Source organism: Rhagoletis zephyria, unplaced genomic scaffold (assembly GCF_001687245.7).
Source record: "Rhagoletis zephyria isolate East Lansing unplaced genomic scaffold, Rhagoletis_zephyria_1.1 Rzeph_scaffold_00036, whole genome shotgun sequence".
Taxonomy (NCBI): Eukaryota; Metazoa; Arthropoda; class Insecta; order Diptera; family Tephritidae; genus Rhagoletis; species Rhagoletis zephyria.
The window spans coordinates 471,275-486,570 of record NW_016157120.1 but is presented as its reverse complement, the minus strand read 5'-3'; the positions used below and the strand labels follow the sequence as shown (position 1 = coordinate 486,570).

The 15,296-nt window shown below is 35.8% G+C and overlaps 4 protein-coding genes across 5 annotated transcripts; 3 read left to right on the top strand and 1 right to left on the bottom strand.

The window, feature by feature from the left end:
- The first annotated feature begins 1,422 nt into the window (after positions 1-1,422).
- On the top strand, positions 1,423-3,118 carry LOC108365361 (beta-lactamase-like protein 2 homolog). Its single transcript, XM_017619366.1, has 5 exons — positions 1,423-1,823; positions 1,893-2,059; positions 2,278-2,487; positions 2,548-2,657; positions 2,733-3,118. Exons 1-5 carry the CDS (start codon positions 1,525-1,527, stop codon positions 3,000-3,002), a joined length of 1,056 nt encoding a protein of 351 aa, XP_017474855.1. The 5' UTR covers positions 1,423-1,524; the 3' UTR covers positions 3,003-3,118.
- Positions 3,071-4,616, bottom strand: mRpL3 (mitochondrial ribosomal protein L3). Its single transcript, XM_017619358.1, has 4 exons — positions 4,458-4,616; positions 4,272-4,368; positions 3,665-4,203; positions 3,071-3,590 (listed from the first exon to the last, which is right to left on the bottom strand). The coding sequence occupies exons 1-4, from the start codon at positions 4,493-4,495 to the stop codon at positions 3,152-3,154; spliced, it is 1,113 nt and encodes a 370-aa protein (XP_017474847.1). The 5' UTR covers positions 4,496-4,616; the 3' UTR covers positions 3,071-3,151.
- Positions 4,617-5,418: 802 nt separating this feature from the next.
- On the top strand, positions 5,419-8,264 carry Slc25A46a (Solute carrier family 25 member 46a). Of its 2 annotated transcripts, XM_017619339.1 has the most exons (9): positions 5,419-5,647; positions 5,728-5,910; positions 5,970-6,148; positions 6,296-6,361; positions 6,575-6,698; positions 6,759-6,917; positions 7,044-7,100; positions 7,166-7,381; positions 7,441-8,264. In XM_017619339.1, exons 1-9 carry the CDS (start codon positions 5,616-5,618, stop codon positions 7,994-7,996), a joined length of 1,572 nt encoding a protein of 523 aa, XP_017474828.1. In that variant the 5' UTR covers positions 5,419-5,615; the 3' UTR covers positions 7,997-8,264. The 2 variants fall into 2 exon arrangements, with proteins under 2 accessions (XP_017474828.1, XP_017474836.1); XM_017619347.1 differs by lacking the exon at positions 6,296-6,361 and having other exon boundaries at positions 5,616-5,647; positions 7,441-7,996.
- A 2,430-nt stretch (positions 8,265-10,694) lies between these two features.
- LOC108365330 (uncharacterized) lies at positions 10,695-15,207 on the top strand. Its single transcript, XM_017619332.1, has 3 exons — positions 10,695-11,024; positions 11,089-11,631; positions 13,779-15,207. Exons 1-3 carry the CDS (start codon positions 11,006-11,008, stop codon positions 14,219-14,221), a joined length of 1,005 nt encoding a protein of 334 aa, XP_017474821.1. The 5' UTR covers positions 10,695-11,005; the 3' UTR covers positions 14,222-15,207.
- Positions 15,208-15,296: the final 89 nt, after the last annotated feature.

Below are 15,296 nucleotides of genomic sequence, written 5' to 3'. Positions count from 1 at the left end.
AAAGTGTCGTTAATTTATTAGAAATTTTGATAACATTTTGTCGTATTTCATACAAACTGGCTGCCAAATTGTGAACAAATGACGCTTACGACAAAATTTTACTAAAGAAAATCCTTCATAAACTCAAAACTAATTAACAATAAACATTAAAATTTAAAAATTAAATAATTTAAGAGTTTTGTGAACTAGTAACATTTTCAGAGACTTTGGAGAAAATCTATTTTCGCGTTTTTGAGAAATTGTATACCAAACTTCAATCGCAATTTCCCACAACTTACCGAAATTAACATACGACAATCTTTTATCCAGGCGACGATTTCTGTACGTGTTGACTCGCCTTCGATTACACACAATTGAATCATTCAGAGTCATGCCAGGAGTCATGTAGGTGTAACTAACACATATTTATTTTCCCAAGCACATCCAAACGAGTCAGACGCACCGTTGTTGTTGTTGTAGCAGCATACAAATTCACCAAAGACTTTTTGGGGAGTGTTGTTGGAGTGACAGTCCTTGGCCAGATATAAATCTGGGTCGTTCCGGTTACGTAAAGCCGACTGTCGTGGGAACGCAGACGCACCGTGTATGCTGCCTATTAAAGTAACTTCTCAAACTTATAGCATATTTTTTTCGAAATTTTTATCCCACAAAATTTGTTACAAAAAAGTAGCTAGGATTTACCGTTAATTTTCGGATTTTTTTTTCTGACGGTGTTACGCATTTTTTTCGTACAAAGTATAATATGTTCTATAAGGTTTTTAAAAGAGAAGCAAATGAGCAGCAAACTTGCACGTGCACTTTTATTATATTAAATTATAACGAGCTACAAAACTTCAAACCAATTTTTTTTTCTAAAGATTCTGATTGAAAAGTTTATATATTTATATGGTTTTTGTTAGGAAAAGAGCTTTGCTTCCAAAAAAAAAAATAATAATATAATAAACATAAAATAAACAAAAGAAAAATAGCCACACGTTGCTAAAATGTCGAGTAAAAATTTATATTTTGATCACTGTATTCTCTATTCGAATCATAGGCATTCAGATTAGAAACTAATAACTGATTACGGAGAAAATTACGATCATATACCAATAGCATAGGCATGTCGTTAATGGGCTGTTAAGGCGTCAAAATGCCGAACACTGAATATGGGACAAATACAGGACATTTACAGGCCTATTCTGCTTGTAACCGAACATTTTGTAACAAGCAATTTGATTTACCTTGGTAACGTTTTAATTTATTCAGCAATTCAGCTATGGAGTTGTGTTGAAATTCGGGTGTTGCATATTTCACGGGGCAATATTTTGTTACCTGCTCATGAGATGGTAACAAAATTTACCGGTTACAAGAGTGTGGAGAATACGCAAAGGGTTTAAAAATTGAAAGTAACTTTACTAACCGGTAACAAAATTTTTGTTACCAACGCAGAATAGGCCTGCAAAAGGAATACAGAACATTCGGCGTCCCGTATAAATTAAAGAAATTACCACAGCAATTGGTTAAAAACAGAGGACAGGACGGATGGTCACCGCATGTATACCCATAGTGCAATATTCACACCCTGTGTTAAAATTCTTTTGTAATACCAGCCTTAGGCTGTGTTTTTGTTTACTGATAAGAGAACGTAAACGCTCTACTGGCACAAAATTATCGAAAATATTTAATTTAAGTGTGTTGCGAAATAAGAAATATTTGTTTATAATGGCATTGATACCACCTGTAACGCGCCTCACTTCATCCGTTATACGCATATTGGGGTGCAACCCAGGGCCAATGACATTGCAAGGCACGAATACTTATCTACTGGGCACCGGCAAAAGGTAGGGGAACACAAGTCAAAATTCATCAGAGATATGCTATGTATATGAAATTTCCCTTTTTCTCCCAAGCCGCATTTTGATAGACACAGGTGATATGGATGTCCCAGAGTACATTAAACATTTGCAAGGAGTTTTGAAGCAGGAGCAGGCGTCTTTGAGCACAATTATACTTACTCATTGGCATCACGATCATGTGGGTGGCGTAAAGGATGTACTGAAGACGTGTGCAGTTGGCGGTATGATTTAAACCAAGTATGCCCAGCGCAGGGAACTTGCCTATAGAATTCTGCCAGCGCAGGGCACTTGCCTATAGAATTCTGCCAGCGCAGGGCACTCGCCTATAGAATTCTGCCAGCGCAGGGCACTTGCTTATGGAGTTCTACCGGCGTTGAGCATTCCTGATTTAAACAATTTCATATTTGCGCCAATTTAGTTTCTATTTACATATCCTCAGATTGTCGTGTTTACAAATTTCCGCGCACCGATGCGGTAGATGTGTGCCCAGAGATTCCCGCTGACATTAAGGTACATCCTTTGCATGATGAACAGAAATTAAGTGTAGATGGCGCGAACGTAAAAATAGTACATACCCCTGGACATACAACAGATCATGTTGTTTTGACCACAGACGACGGTATACTCTTTAGTGGCGATTGTATTTTGGGTAAGTTTTTATTAAAGAATGAACTATAGTGTGAGCTATTTTTACCTTGAACTACTCCAGGCGAAGGTACTGCTGTGTTCGAGGAATTATATGAATACATGAAAAGTTTGCATAAAATATTGGACATGAAGCCCGCAGTTATTTATCCAGGACATGGTAATATTATTGAGGTAAACAAATTGAATATAAATGGAATGTTTTTTCTATAATTATTGGTGTGTTAATACTATAAAATATTTTTAAAGCAACCTGTTGACAAAATTCAATATTACATCGACCATCGCAACCAGCGTGAAGACCAAATAATGGATTTCTTTAGTCGTAATTCTAATAAACCTCTACAAGCTATGGATGTGGTTCATGATGTATACAAAGAAACTCCAGAGCAATTGTGGCCAGCTGCTGCTTACAATGTTGGACATCATCTAGAGAAATTACAGCGTGAGGGAAAACTAAAGTTCATAGCTCAAAACGATGAAAAATACTACGAATTTCAAAAAATCAGCACTTTGTAGTATAACGTATACGTTGCAAAATAAGACATCAGTATAATATGGAAAGCCCCTCTTGTTTTTTATAAATCTTATAAGGTTTATATATATTTTATATGAAGAATTTAACTTTAGTGTTAAAATACATTTTTAGTTGAAACATTTTTGCTCACTTAACTAGTTTCTGGCTGGAAGGTAATAGTGTCATCTTTAAAATTGTGCACATCATCATACCATATATCATCCGATGAGCCGGTTAACGCTGCAAGCTCGTCTTCGAATGTTGTGGGGAAAGGTGGTGCGTTTTTATGTTTTCGCAGTGGCAATATAGTATCATAAATGTATACAAGGCCATTGGTTGGGCCAGGTATGGCGCTGCCTTGCACCCACATCACATTATATTTGGTGTTGATGCGCCATATACGCATACCTTTCGCAATACGCCAGCGGTTGCCCATATGTCCAGGCATTTTGGTACCCGGCCAAACGCGGCCCTTCTCTCCACCACCACCAATATTACCAGGACGTCGATGTGTTTTCGTAACACCGTGCGAGGCGGGCATGCCCTTAAAACCGTGACGCTTTACTACGCCTTGGAAGCCGTGGTCCACGCTATGTGTAGTAGATTAAATGGTTTATTTGTACATTTTAATTGAAAATAAAGTCGTATGTAATTTATAACTCACGTTTTGCCTCGTACATCTACAAAATCACCGACCCTGAAATGCGCTACATTCAGCGGCGTGCCCGTTGGTATTTTTGCCTCTGGAGAAATTATAAATCGCGCCAGATTACGCTTTGGCATCACACCCGAGTCACGAAAAAGTCCACAATACTCTTTGGTTAGGGTTGAGGGATCGACTGATTCGGCACCCACCAGTAAACAGCCATATTTATTAAGATTGGCCACCTTGGGCCTTTGCGCTGGCTGATATTCGTGAGGAGGTATATAACGTATGACATGGTTGTCCACGACCTGCAGCAAGGTAGTACGGATACGCTCGCCACTTTTTAACCAAAGTGGATATTGACCAATTTTTCGCGCTATAAGGCCACTGCGTCGTGCTTTCTCGTGCCATGGTTGTCGCTCAAATTGTTCTGTTTTAATCAAAGTCGATTGATCGTAGGAAGATACACCTTTTATGAGCGCTGGGGGACCATATTTATCTTTTATAACTTCTTTCAGAAAAGACTTGTTTTCACCGCTTATTGTTGTGTCGCGAGCCTATTTAAAAATCGACGTAGATACATAATTTAATGGCATCTAAAAGTTTACACATTAGATATACTTACCAATCTTTCTTTCCGTACAAACCAGTAAGGGTTCCTCAGGCGAGGTCTTGTTAAATGTCCTTTTTCACGCACTTGTGTAACCGCCACTGGACTCAGCCTATAGTGGTCCGGGGATAGAAATTTGAGGTTAGATTTATGAAGTACATTTTTATATAGTTAAAAACTTTATAATTACATCAAACTTACCTCAATTTGTTTAAATCAATTATAAGCGTGCGCAACATTTTGTTTATAATAAATTACGCTGAATTAAAGTAAGTTTCTATTCATCTAGCAATGTTTTTCTTTTGGAGCAGATGAGCGAGTCCACAATCACGGTTGCCACCTCTTAAAAAAATAACTAACTGAAAAAAACAACCAAATTGAAAAAAAATCTTATCCACTTATCTATTATTGTCTATTACAAAAAGCAAAACTTATTACAAAAAAAAAAAACAAAGATTCAACAATTTTATAGAGCTCGAGGCCTTTTTTTAATGAAAATCTTGTGGAAAAACAACATTAATTTACATTTCGGTACAAATTATAGTAACTTGCTGTCTCCACAGGCAAAAGTTTTTATCTTGATAATGTTATCAGGCAAAATTTTGCCCATGGAGACCGTATATTGCTCTTGGCAAGCAATAATTATCAGAGCTTTTATCTTGATAAATATTGCTAATTTATTTTAAGCATTAAATTTAATTCAAATGTATACACGTGAATGTATATAGGTCTAATGACTGTAATAAATAAATAAATAAAAATAACGCCCGTGCTTGCTACAATGAACACTTAGCAGCAAATACTTTGCTCATTAAATTAATATACTAGCAAATTAGAAAAAATAAAAGAAAAACAAATAAAGGAAAAAGCATCAAGTTTGGTTGGGAACAAAGAAGAGTGGCAACCGTGTCCCAATCATTACAAAAGTTGCCAGCCTTTTTTTACATGATCCAGAGTAAAAGCAAATACAATTGAGGTGCGATTTTAGATAAAAAAAATTGTAATATCAATTGCTGAGCTTTTAAATAAATTTCAGTTTTCTTAACCTACTTAATTACAGATTTTATAAAAACAGATTACAATTAGAAACATCGATTGTACACATTCCAACACTGTGTGGTATTTTGTCAGCCACTGAACACCCATGCGCATTGTTTTTGTAGCGAATCACTTGCCAAATTTTGACATTAGTTCGGTTGAAGGAGGAGCAGCTGTAGAATTTTTTATTTTTTACTTGGGGAAAAATATATAATTTCAGTTATTAGTTAAGAAATATAGAATATAGCTAAAGAATCGTACAATTTGTAGCGTCCACAAAATTTTATATATTTTGTGCAAACATAGAAAACGTAACGTGCAATGGCCGGAATGAATAATTATTCAACATTGATGTGAGCCAACCAGAATATAAATTTTGTTTCGCAATGGATTGCAGAAGTCACAATTTTAGCTAACGTTCTTCCGTTTGCAGGTACGCGACAAACCAAAAAAATGAGGACGATGACAGTGATGAGCCCGGACATCAAACGCGACTACGTAATATTTATAGTGCAGGTCAGGTGCAGGGATCAATGATGGCCACATCAAACGTTACAACTAGTGCTAGTAGTCATGTGCCACCAAACACATTAAATTTACAACGTTCACACATACAGTAAGTGGTTATTGTTTCCTAAAAAAAAAATTGGTAAAAATTAAATATTCCATTTTAAGTTTACCGGTACAAGATGACCGCCATACACAAGCCTATCTCGACAGTTTGGCCGGTTCCGCACATGACGTGACGGCAGGCGGTTTAATAGGAATGAAGTATGTCAACTCAGAGCGTGATCTCTCATTACCATTAGAAAAGCATAAAGCGCTCGAAAACTACTATGACAGTCAAGAGGATGGTGAGCTCTAACTTATAAAGATAAGCTAAATGTTTGTATTAGTTCGTACCCACCATTGATGTTCATTTTCAGTTTTGTTTTGCTAGTTTAAACTTGTTTCTGGTTTTAAATATTTATTGTTTGTTTACGTTCTAATTTGCTGTTAAGCAAGACCCACATTCTACAGAGGCTTTGTCGCTGATGGCGGCTATAAAGATGAAGCAGGTGTTACACGTACGTAGAATTTTGCTAGGCATTTGTTTATGGGTTGTGTGTGCGAGAAATTATAAGAATTGAACTAAACGCATGTAAAATCAACTTTTCTGTACACTTGCCTGACAAAACAACGTAAAGAGCTCTTCTCCTTACGCATTCCCACTTTTTTATTGGATAATAACAATGTATATAAAGTTGAATTTTAACCACCGTAAATCTATTTTTTTATAGAGATTTCCATTCGGAAGTATCTCGGCATAGGTGTTCAATGGGTCAGCTTGGTTACCGAAAATCTGCTCAGTCACCCTTTTATCGTATTGCGCAGACAATGCCAAGTTTACAATGCTTCCAAACGGTATAGTAAAAAAAAATAAAAAAATTAATCAATGGTTATAATTTTTATGTATACTCGTAGTTATCATCTGCATCCATTTTCACTCGTGCCCAGCATTATACACCTGCATCGGCGGCAAGGTGTCACTACGCTGTGGAAGGGCCTAGGCAGTTGTTTGCTAGTGCGTGGAATGTCGTTGGCTGTGGATGATGTTGTATCAAAAATTACCCAGTGGCCGAAGTAAGCGATTTGTTTGTTTTGTGAAATGTTGCAAAATATACCAATGTGTTGAGTTTGTAGTATTACTTTTGTAATTTAAAACAAATGTTTTAGGCTACACCTTTTAACATGTTATTTATTTGTCAGGGAAGTGGACAGCCGGACATCACTTAAACGATTTGGTCAACATTTAATTTTGAAATGGTTTGTAGTTTTCAATGAGAATGTAAAAGTGTTACACTTATAACTTTTTCTTAAACTTGCTTCAGCGTGAGCATTGCCATTGTGATGCCCTTTTATTCCGCTTCTTTAGTGGAGACGGTACAAAGTGATATAGCTAGCGAGAAACCCGGACTCTTTGATGTCTTCCGGGAAGGCAGTTTACGCTTGCTGTATTGGAGCTCACCACAAAAAGGGCGTATGTTGCCTGCGTGGGCTTTGATAGGCCCTTGCATGTCCGTGGGCATTACCAAATATCTGTTTGGGTAAAATAAAATACAATACACAATTAAAAAATATCTCATTTCGTATACATCTCCTTTAGACTTGTTATTAAGGGTATTTCATCGCGTATAATGCGTCGACGCATTCAACAAGCCCAAGAACGTAAAGGTGCAAAATATAAGGATGACTCCTTGGAGAATCAAAATGTTGAAATTTACTCGAATCTTATTTCAATGCTAACAACAGAAATTATATTCTATCCCTTTGAAACGATTTTGCATCGTATTCAATTACAAGGAACACGCACTATTATTGATAATCTGGATAATGGCTACGCTGTTGTGCCTATACTAACCAATTACCAGGGCGCTATCGATTGTTATCGCACCACTGTGGCAACAGAAGGGTTTTCGGGTCTCTACAAGGGATTTGGCGCCATTGTTTTGCAATTTGCTGCTCATATTGCCGTTATAAAGCTTACAAAATGGGTAGTTACACAGATAACAGAAGTGGTTTCCAGTCGGCCACCACAAAAGGTGATGCAATATTATAATTTGGATCGTGGGCTCGCCTCGAATTCAACCACAATTTCACCTAGTCTTAGTTCCAATAGCGAGTTGGACGTGCAAAGCTTGGGAAATCACTCAGTGGATTAAATTATTTTGATGTGATTGAAACTTAACGACTTCTGCGTACTCATACGTATTCACGGAAAAAATCATGATATGTGTTATATATATATACATAAAATAGATAAAAACTGCTTTCTAGTTACAAGCAAAAATTACACAAAATTTAATAATAATATTGTATTTAAACGATAGAAGTAGCTAAATTGCATGATTATGTTATGCAGCATTAATTAGAACGATAAATAATGTAAATTTTGTTAATTTTAAATTAAAATCGACACATATAAAATAATAGCGCGATGAGTTTTCATCTTTTTTGAAAAGTTAAATTCACCTTAATAGTTTGTTATAATTTCGACACCATGCGCGTACGGCTTAAGGACTGGTGAAAATTTTTAGACAACGTTAAAGCTGAAATTAAAGCGCAGTTAGTAAACGACGTAGCGTAAACGTAGGTTGACGTACGTAGCAGCATATCAAACTTACTGTTGATTGAGAGAGATAGAAGCAACGGCAACGTCACCGCCATGCGGTGGTGAGTTTTCGGTTACACGCGAATCCCATAAGGTAGATCGTGTCTGCGTTAACCTACGTCTACGTTACGTCGTTGACTGTTTGAGCTTTTAATCAAGAATGCAGGACGTATACTTAAACGCAGTCTGTATACGCAGAATTTTGTCGATTACTGGAGCCCTCAGTGTTGCTTGCTACAGTGTTACCGCTCATCAATGCCTTTTCATAAACTTACCTGGTCAACTACAATTTTTCACGCTATAATAGATCGTAGCTAAATATAAACTACTTAGTTTTCAACAAAAAACCTTATTCAATAGTAAACTTCAAATATTTTAAACGTATTTTGAATAGGAAGTTATAACTTTTTACCATCTGCAAAACTGACGAAGTGGCAACCATCTATAGAAGGAAGAAATCAGCTGACACGGAAAATTCTAACCGGCCGTCTTCACGTGCTGGCAAATCTCGCTTGCGTGACGACGTATGCGAGAAACCGCACGTGTAGACCGCAAAAAGTACAAAGCATGCTGNTGGCAACCATCTATAGAAGGAAGAAATCAGCTGACACGGAAAATTCTAACCGGCCGTCTTCACGTGCTGGCAAATCTCGCTTGCGTGACGACGTATGCGAGAAACCGCACGTGTAGACCGCAAAAAGTACAAAGCATGCTGTTTCTCGCATACCGAGCGGTATGCGAGCTCTCGCTTGCTTTCAACTGTCATTTTTGTTGTTTGACAGCTATGTTCTCATTTCGCAGAATTCTTCAGAGGAGCAACATCGTTTATTTTGGAGGCAAATTCAAATTTAGAGTCAGCCATTTTTCATTTGAAAATAGTATACATCTCTTTATGCAGATTTTCTAATTTTCTCAAACTTTTAATAGTCTGCAAGGCCTGAACCTTCTTGTTTGGCGACATTTTACAAATGAATAAGTATGCTGTCAAATGCCCAGTCAACAAAACTCTATCTCGCTTGCGAGAGAAAAAATCAGAACGCAAGCGAGATTTTCAAGCATGTGAAGACGGCCGGTAATGTACATTTATTAATTATACCATANAATAGTATACATCTCTTTATGCAGATTTTCTAATTTTCTCAAACTTTTAATAGTCTGCAAGGCCTGAACCTTCTTGTTTGGCGACATTTTACAAATGAATAAGTATGCTGTCAAATGCCCAGTCAACAAAACTCTATCTCGCTTGCGAGAGAAAAAATCAGAACGCAAGCGAGATTTTCAAGCATGTGAAGACGGCCGGTAATGTACATTTATTAATTATACCATATTCTGGCCGACATCGAAAACATGTTTTCGTTGCTAAAACTGGTTTTCGACTTAAAACTTGTGTTTTCGTCCATGTAAAATCTGTCAAACGAAAACCAGTTTTCGCTGAAAACTACTCACGTTCCACTCGTTCCAATCAGTGTCTTCACTAGTTTTTTTTCGATTATTTATCGAAGTGGAAGTCATATTTTATCAACTTTAATACGCCATTTCGGATTTATTGTTAATTTGCTGGCAAAAGTAAAATAAGAATGAAAGTAAGAGGTTGCTAATGAAAAGAAAATGATGGAAAAGCATTTTGATTTTGTTTTTGTGTAGCAAAACTGTAATCAGAGGTTGTAAGAAATGTCAACGACAACACTGACAGCCGATGTGAACAGCCTTCAGCCCAAAATCCCAAAACACGTTTTCTAAGTGTTTTCGTTGTCGGTCAGAACATGGTATTAACAGAATTAGAGCAGAAGGAAACCCAGGTTTGCAACAGAAATATATGCCCGTTCCATTATTTCTTGAGAAAAGAGAGAGGCAACAGGCTGTGAAGTATCAAAAATGTCAAAATTCCTTTTACACACACACGAAATAATGGCAATTTTTTCTTGGCCGTTTTCTTGAGAGCTGCATACAGGGCTTAATCCAGATTTAACGAATCGATCACTGTATTTTTCAACCATCAAAAATAATTCGTGTTACATGCTGTTTTCTTCTAAATCTTTGAAAGTAAAAAAACATACGGCCACCTTTGGCATGTACTGACGCCATCGCCCAGCAGAGCGATAGAAATAAATCTATCGCAACGAAACGCCGCCGAGCGAACTTCGCATTGCGCTTTGGCTGTGTTCAATTCCATTTGCTGGCGGGTGTTCTAATTTTGACAGCGGTAATTTCGCAGTGGTGAGTTCGCCGTTGGCCGGCATTGTGTTTCTATGGTGAGGCGGCTGAAGTCGATTCCAAAAAGTCGAACTTTTTCAGCGAAAAGTCGACTTTGAATAAAGTCAGAGTCGACTTTTCCATTTCTAATTCGGGTTCTTACCTTGATTTACATATACATTTCGCGCATTTTAATTATTGCTGATTAGCGTGCATATAAATACGTTTATAGCGTGTGAAATAGGAGCGCTTTTAAATTCTCATTTTCGTTTCGCTTTTAATATTCATTTCGGAAGCGGGAGTAAATTACTTCTACAAGAAGTTAACATAAACAGCTCTCAGTTAAAACTATAAAAACACATTTAAAATGAAGACTACTGCTTCCGGTAATTGTTAAAGTATATTTTCAAAATTATATAAATAAATATTTGCTAATATTTTTGTATACAGACAATGAGGAACCTTCCGCTGGCAGTTCGAATCGACTCACTGCTGCTGAGATCAAAAGTATGTGGAATTTAGGGAAAGTGATGAAAAATTTAGGTAGATCAGACCAATGTGTGAAATTCGCTGAAGACCATCATCTCATCAAGCGGTCAAGATTGTGTAGCGGTCATCGGTCTCCAATGACTCTATCGAAGGGCGGGCATAGTGTTCTGGGTGCTTTCGAATGCCACAAAAGGACGTGTCGTGGCAAGAGAATTTCAAGAGCTAAAGGGACCTGGTTTGAAAATGCGAAGATTTCTTTACCACATATATTTTATCTTATGTATTGTTATGCTCATCACTGGCCACAAGAAATGGTGCGATTGGAGAATTTCATAGAAGGGCCGAACTTTTCCACTAGAACAATTACAGATTGGTACAACTTTTGCCGTGAAGTAGTTGTTTCCTACCAGATCGAAAAGCAAGATGCTGTGGACAAAATTGGCGGTGTGGGCAAGAAAGTACAAATTGATGAAATCAAATTTGGCAAACGCAAGCCTAGCAAGTGTAAGTAGTACTTACATCTACATACATCTAGAACAGTTTTAACCTTGATAAAAATATAGGAAGGTAGAACCGCTGAGAGGAATTTTTCAAATTCTTGACGTTTGCAAGCAATTTAATTTTAAAATTTTACACACAAACTCACACACACAATCTCATTTTCAATCTCAAACAACAAAAACTTTGAACAATAGGTTCATTCCTTATCTTTTTGGACTAAAATCTGAAAAGTGTCAAAAGGCCAGAGCGTAAGCAAAATGCGCTCACTAAAAGAGAATACCAGGAAAAAGTAAAGGAACGCAAAAAACCAAATTTTTAGTCCAAAGAATGGCAACAACCAAACTAATGTCAAATAACAATAGAAATGTATGTACAAAACACATACACCCAAGCACAAGGACAATAAACACTTACTATATCAATTATTTTTTGCCTCCTTCCAATTTCAATTAACTTTTTTTTACTTTTTAGATTATTCTCACGTTTTGCGTATTCTTTAATTTCCGTTAATTTAAATTCACTTGGGTTTGACACTTTTCAGGATTTTGCCAGAAAAAATTCTTCTGACTAAATCTGACTACTTCGGACTGATGAGAGTCACTCTCACTGACTGTTGCTCTCTCATTTTTGCTGTCATTTCCGAGTTAAGGAACGCTTTTTGGACTAAATCTGACTACTTCGGACTTTTTCTGACTATTTCTGGGAGATAAGGAACGCTCCTAATTTATTCTTTTTACTCTCAATAGTTGCGTTTGATAACAAAATTAGCCAACACCAGCCAACAATCAAAATGAAGAGAGTAAGCGAAAATTCTCTCCCAAAGAGAAGAAAATGCCAAAAAGGAAACGAACAGGAAATTAGCCATCACTTGCAAAAACCGGAAGAAGAAGACACACCAGCTGACTTTGTTTATGTTTTATTTGTAAACAAACTGAAATTCATGTTGCCTCCATGGATGTCCTTTTTTCACGTTTTTTTTGAACGTTCAATGTTCGCCAGGAACATTTCTAGAAGTAAAAACTAATTGGCGCTATCATAAAGTCACATAGCAGGCGGCCAGAAAGCATATAAATACCAAAACTCGAAAAATGCAATTTTGTTTGTTTACAAAAATTGCAACCATATGTTTTGTGATCATATGTTTTCGTGTTGGATAATTTATGCTGAGTAAAATTTTGCCAGTATAAAATGAACGCTCCTCTTGCATCAAAATGAACGCTTGCTCTCTCAATTTGTGTGTGTTGGATAATTTTTTGTCGTTATCGAACGCCATCCAGTAAAAATTTGGAAAAACTATTACAAATTTTTGACATGTCGAACGCACCTAATTTTATATGATTTTAAAATGCGGGCAAACTTCAAAAAAAAATCATGGCCGACGAATTGAGAGAACGGTTTCACCTTACTATGTTTTTATCATGGTTTTAACTTGAAGTGTATTTACTGCCGATCGACGGTAATTTCTGAAGTATGTACATAGATCTACTGCAAGTTTATGACCGGAAACTACCGGAGTTTTTGCAGAAATCGACCCTTTTTGCTATCTAGATATTTTTTTTTGAGCATGTATTATAATTTTAAGGAATGCATTTATTGTGAATAATCTATTAAAAAACTGTTTTATTGCAACGTTTTCTTAAGCCTCTTAAAAATACGAAAAAATAGATAACCTCGGATCCACGTAATTTTTGCCAGAGATCCAGTAGTAGAAATACAGTTATTTGGGCACTTCGAAAATCGGCGTGATACGGAAATTACCGTGGAATATGAATAGACACTTCCTTTACCTTTATATGTATACATACTTACAGTGGCGTTCAAAATAATGGCAGCAAAATTCTAAACGGTGTTGGCAACTTATATTGTTAATAATATTCATTTAAAATATGGGTCGAGCTATATTAGATACGCACCACATAATTAAGTTTTAAAGCTTGCACAAAGTTCACAAAAAATAATTAAACTTAAAAAATATTCATCAAAATTTCGATTTTTTTGTTTGAAAATTATCAACAATAAATAAATAAGGATAAGTTGCCAACAGCATCATTTTGATTTTTTCTGCTATTATTTTCAACGTCACTGTATATGTATTAGCGAAAGTTAAAAAAAATATGTTTTTTGCATAAATTTCCTGCTTTCTTTTTCAGATAGTAATGCTATAGAGGGCCATTGGCTACTCGGCATGATTGCGGATGATAGCGAGGACCTCAGGTTGGAAATATGCCAGGACAAAGTTCGTTCTGTGAATGTGTTGTTGCCATTTATTAAGAAACACGTTAAGGAAGGTACAATTATTCGTGCAGATTTCTGGGAAGATGCAGACTGCTTGGCAGATACTGGTTTTAAATTCGAAAAAGTGACATACAATGATTCAGACAAACTTCTTAAAGGGACAGATGGAAAGCAGATACAAAGGATCGACGCACAGTGGAGAGTGGTAAAACACTTTTATTATAGGGACAATTTCAACAATCCAGCTAATTTCGCCGACATGATTGTCGAGTATTTGTGGCGAAAATCTATCACGCGCAAACACGAGGATCCCTTTTTGAAATTAATAGAAGCTATTCAATATTCGTTTGGGCAGTAATGTTTGGTAGTAGATAATTTTCCAAATGGCCTCATCTAATTAATACGAATGTATTTCCTTATATAGTCAAATATCTGACATAAGTTATTAAAATAAGTTACTTTAAGGTGCGATCAAGAGAAAGAATTTTTGTATTAAGATTCTAATAATTTTTCCATCGTTATTTTACGATCATTTTTCATTAAAAATATTCGTAATTTTTGGATTTAAAATATTTCGATCTCATTTGACTGAATTTTATAATTTTTTAGCAAAGATATTTGGACTTAACTTTTATCGAGCATATTTAATGAATGATCATTATAAGTGTCTACAGTAGCGAGAATGTAAATAGGAAAAATACGTTTTAGCAACTAGCAATATAGCTACCTATCGAAAAAACAATTAATTTAAAAACAATTTTTTTAAAGACAAGCTTTTATTACCTTCTAACGTCTAAATTTGTTGTGGAGTTGTTTCTTTTCATTTAATCCTTTCAGTACACTCATCCAATTATTGGACACTCTTGTTTGTACTTTAAGCTCTTCTTAAAATAATTGCTTATCATCGGGTTCTAAACTAAGTTTAAATTTTTAAGTCATAAGCTCATCGGGAAGTTGGTCAAAAATTAATTGCAGAATTCATGTAAATCAAATTTATAAACTTATAAAAATCTACGAATTTTAACAAATGTCAACAAAGTTTTAAACTTTTTAAATAGATAAAAAACTTTTTCTGGGTATTTGTTTTATACGCCATTTGCTTGGTTTTTGTTCGATAACGAGCTACACTTAAAAAATAATAAATAATTGAAACGGAAATGCCAAATAATACCCTATTATATTTTCGCCACTGTATGGTTTCGAATGTATGTATATATAGAAGTTTACGATTAACGATTGTGTTGATACGATTATATTACCCACAAATTTTGAATTTTTTGGTAAATGAAATATTAAACTGGAATAAAGGCGCAAATATGGTTATCTTCATTTATGAAAACTCGTAATCAAATGTTACTTTTGCTACAATAGGCTAGGCATCAAAGAGTTATGAATTAGAACACGTTTGTTCTAACAGCGATCGCTCACCACAA

Bases quoted from the DNA above. Each gene is read 5' to 3' on its own strand.
- LOC108365361 (XM_017619366.1), top strand. From the start codon at position 1,525: ATGGTCACCGCATGTATACCCATAGTGCAATATTCACACCCTGTGTTA. The intron at 2,488-2,547 runs GTAAGTTTTTAT...GAACTACTCCAG, and splicing joins TAGTGGCGATTGTATTTTGG to GCGAAGGTACTGCTGTGTTC. The intron at 2,658-2,732 runs GTAAACAAATTG...ATATTTTTAAAG, and splicing joins GACATGGTAATATTATTGAG to CAACCTGTTGACAAAATTCA.
- mRpL3 (XM_017619358.1), bottom strand. From the start codon at position 4,495: ATGTTGCGCACGCTTATAATTGATTTAAACAAATTGAG. The intron at 4,369-4,457 runs GTAAGTTTGATG...GGACCACTATAG, and splicing joins ATTGATTTAAACAAATTGAG to GCTGAGTCCAGTGGCGGTTA. The intron at 4,204-4,271 runs GTAAGTATATCT...ATTTTTAAATAG, and splicing joins TTGTACGGAAAGAAAGATTG to GCTCGCGACACAACAATAAG.
- Slc25A46a (XM_017619339.1), top strand. From the start codon at position 5,616: ATGGCCGGAATGAATAATTATTCAACATTGAT. The intron at 5,911-5,969 runs GTAAGTGGTTAT...TTCCATTTTAAG, and splicing joins TTACAACGTTCACACATACA to TTTACCGGTACAAGATGACC. The intron at 7,101-7,165 runs GTTTGTAGTTTT...AACTTGCTTCAG, and splicing joins CAACATTTAATTTTGAAATG to CGTGAGCATTGCCATTGTGA.
- LOC108365330 (XM_017619332.1), top strand. The intron at 11,632-13,778 runs GTAAGTAGTACT...TTTCTTTTTCAG, and splicing joins CAAACGCAAGCCTAGCAAGT to ATAGTAATGCTATAGAGGGC.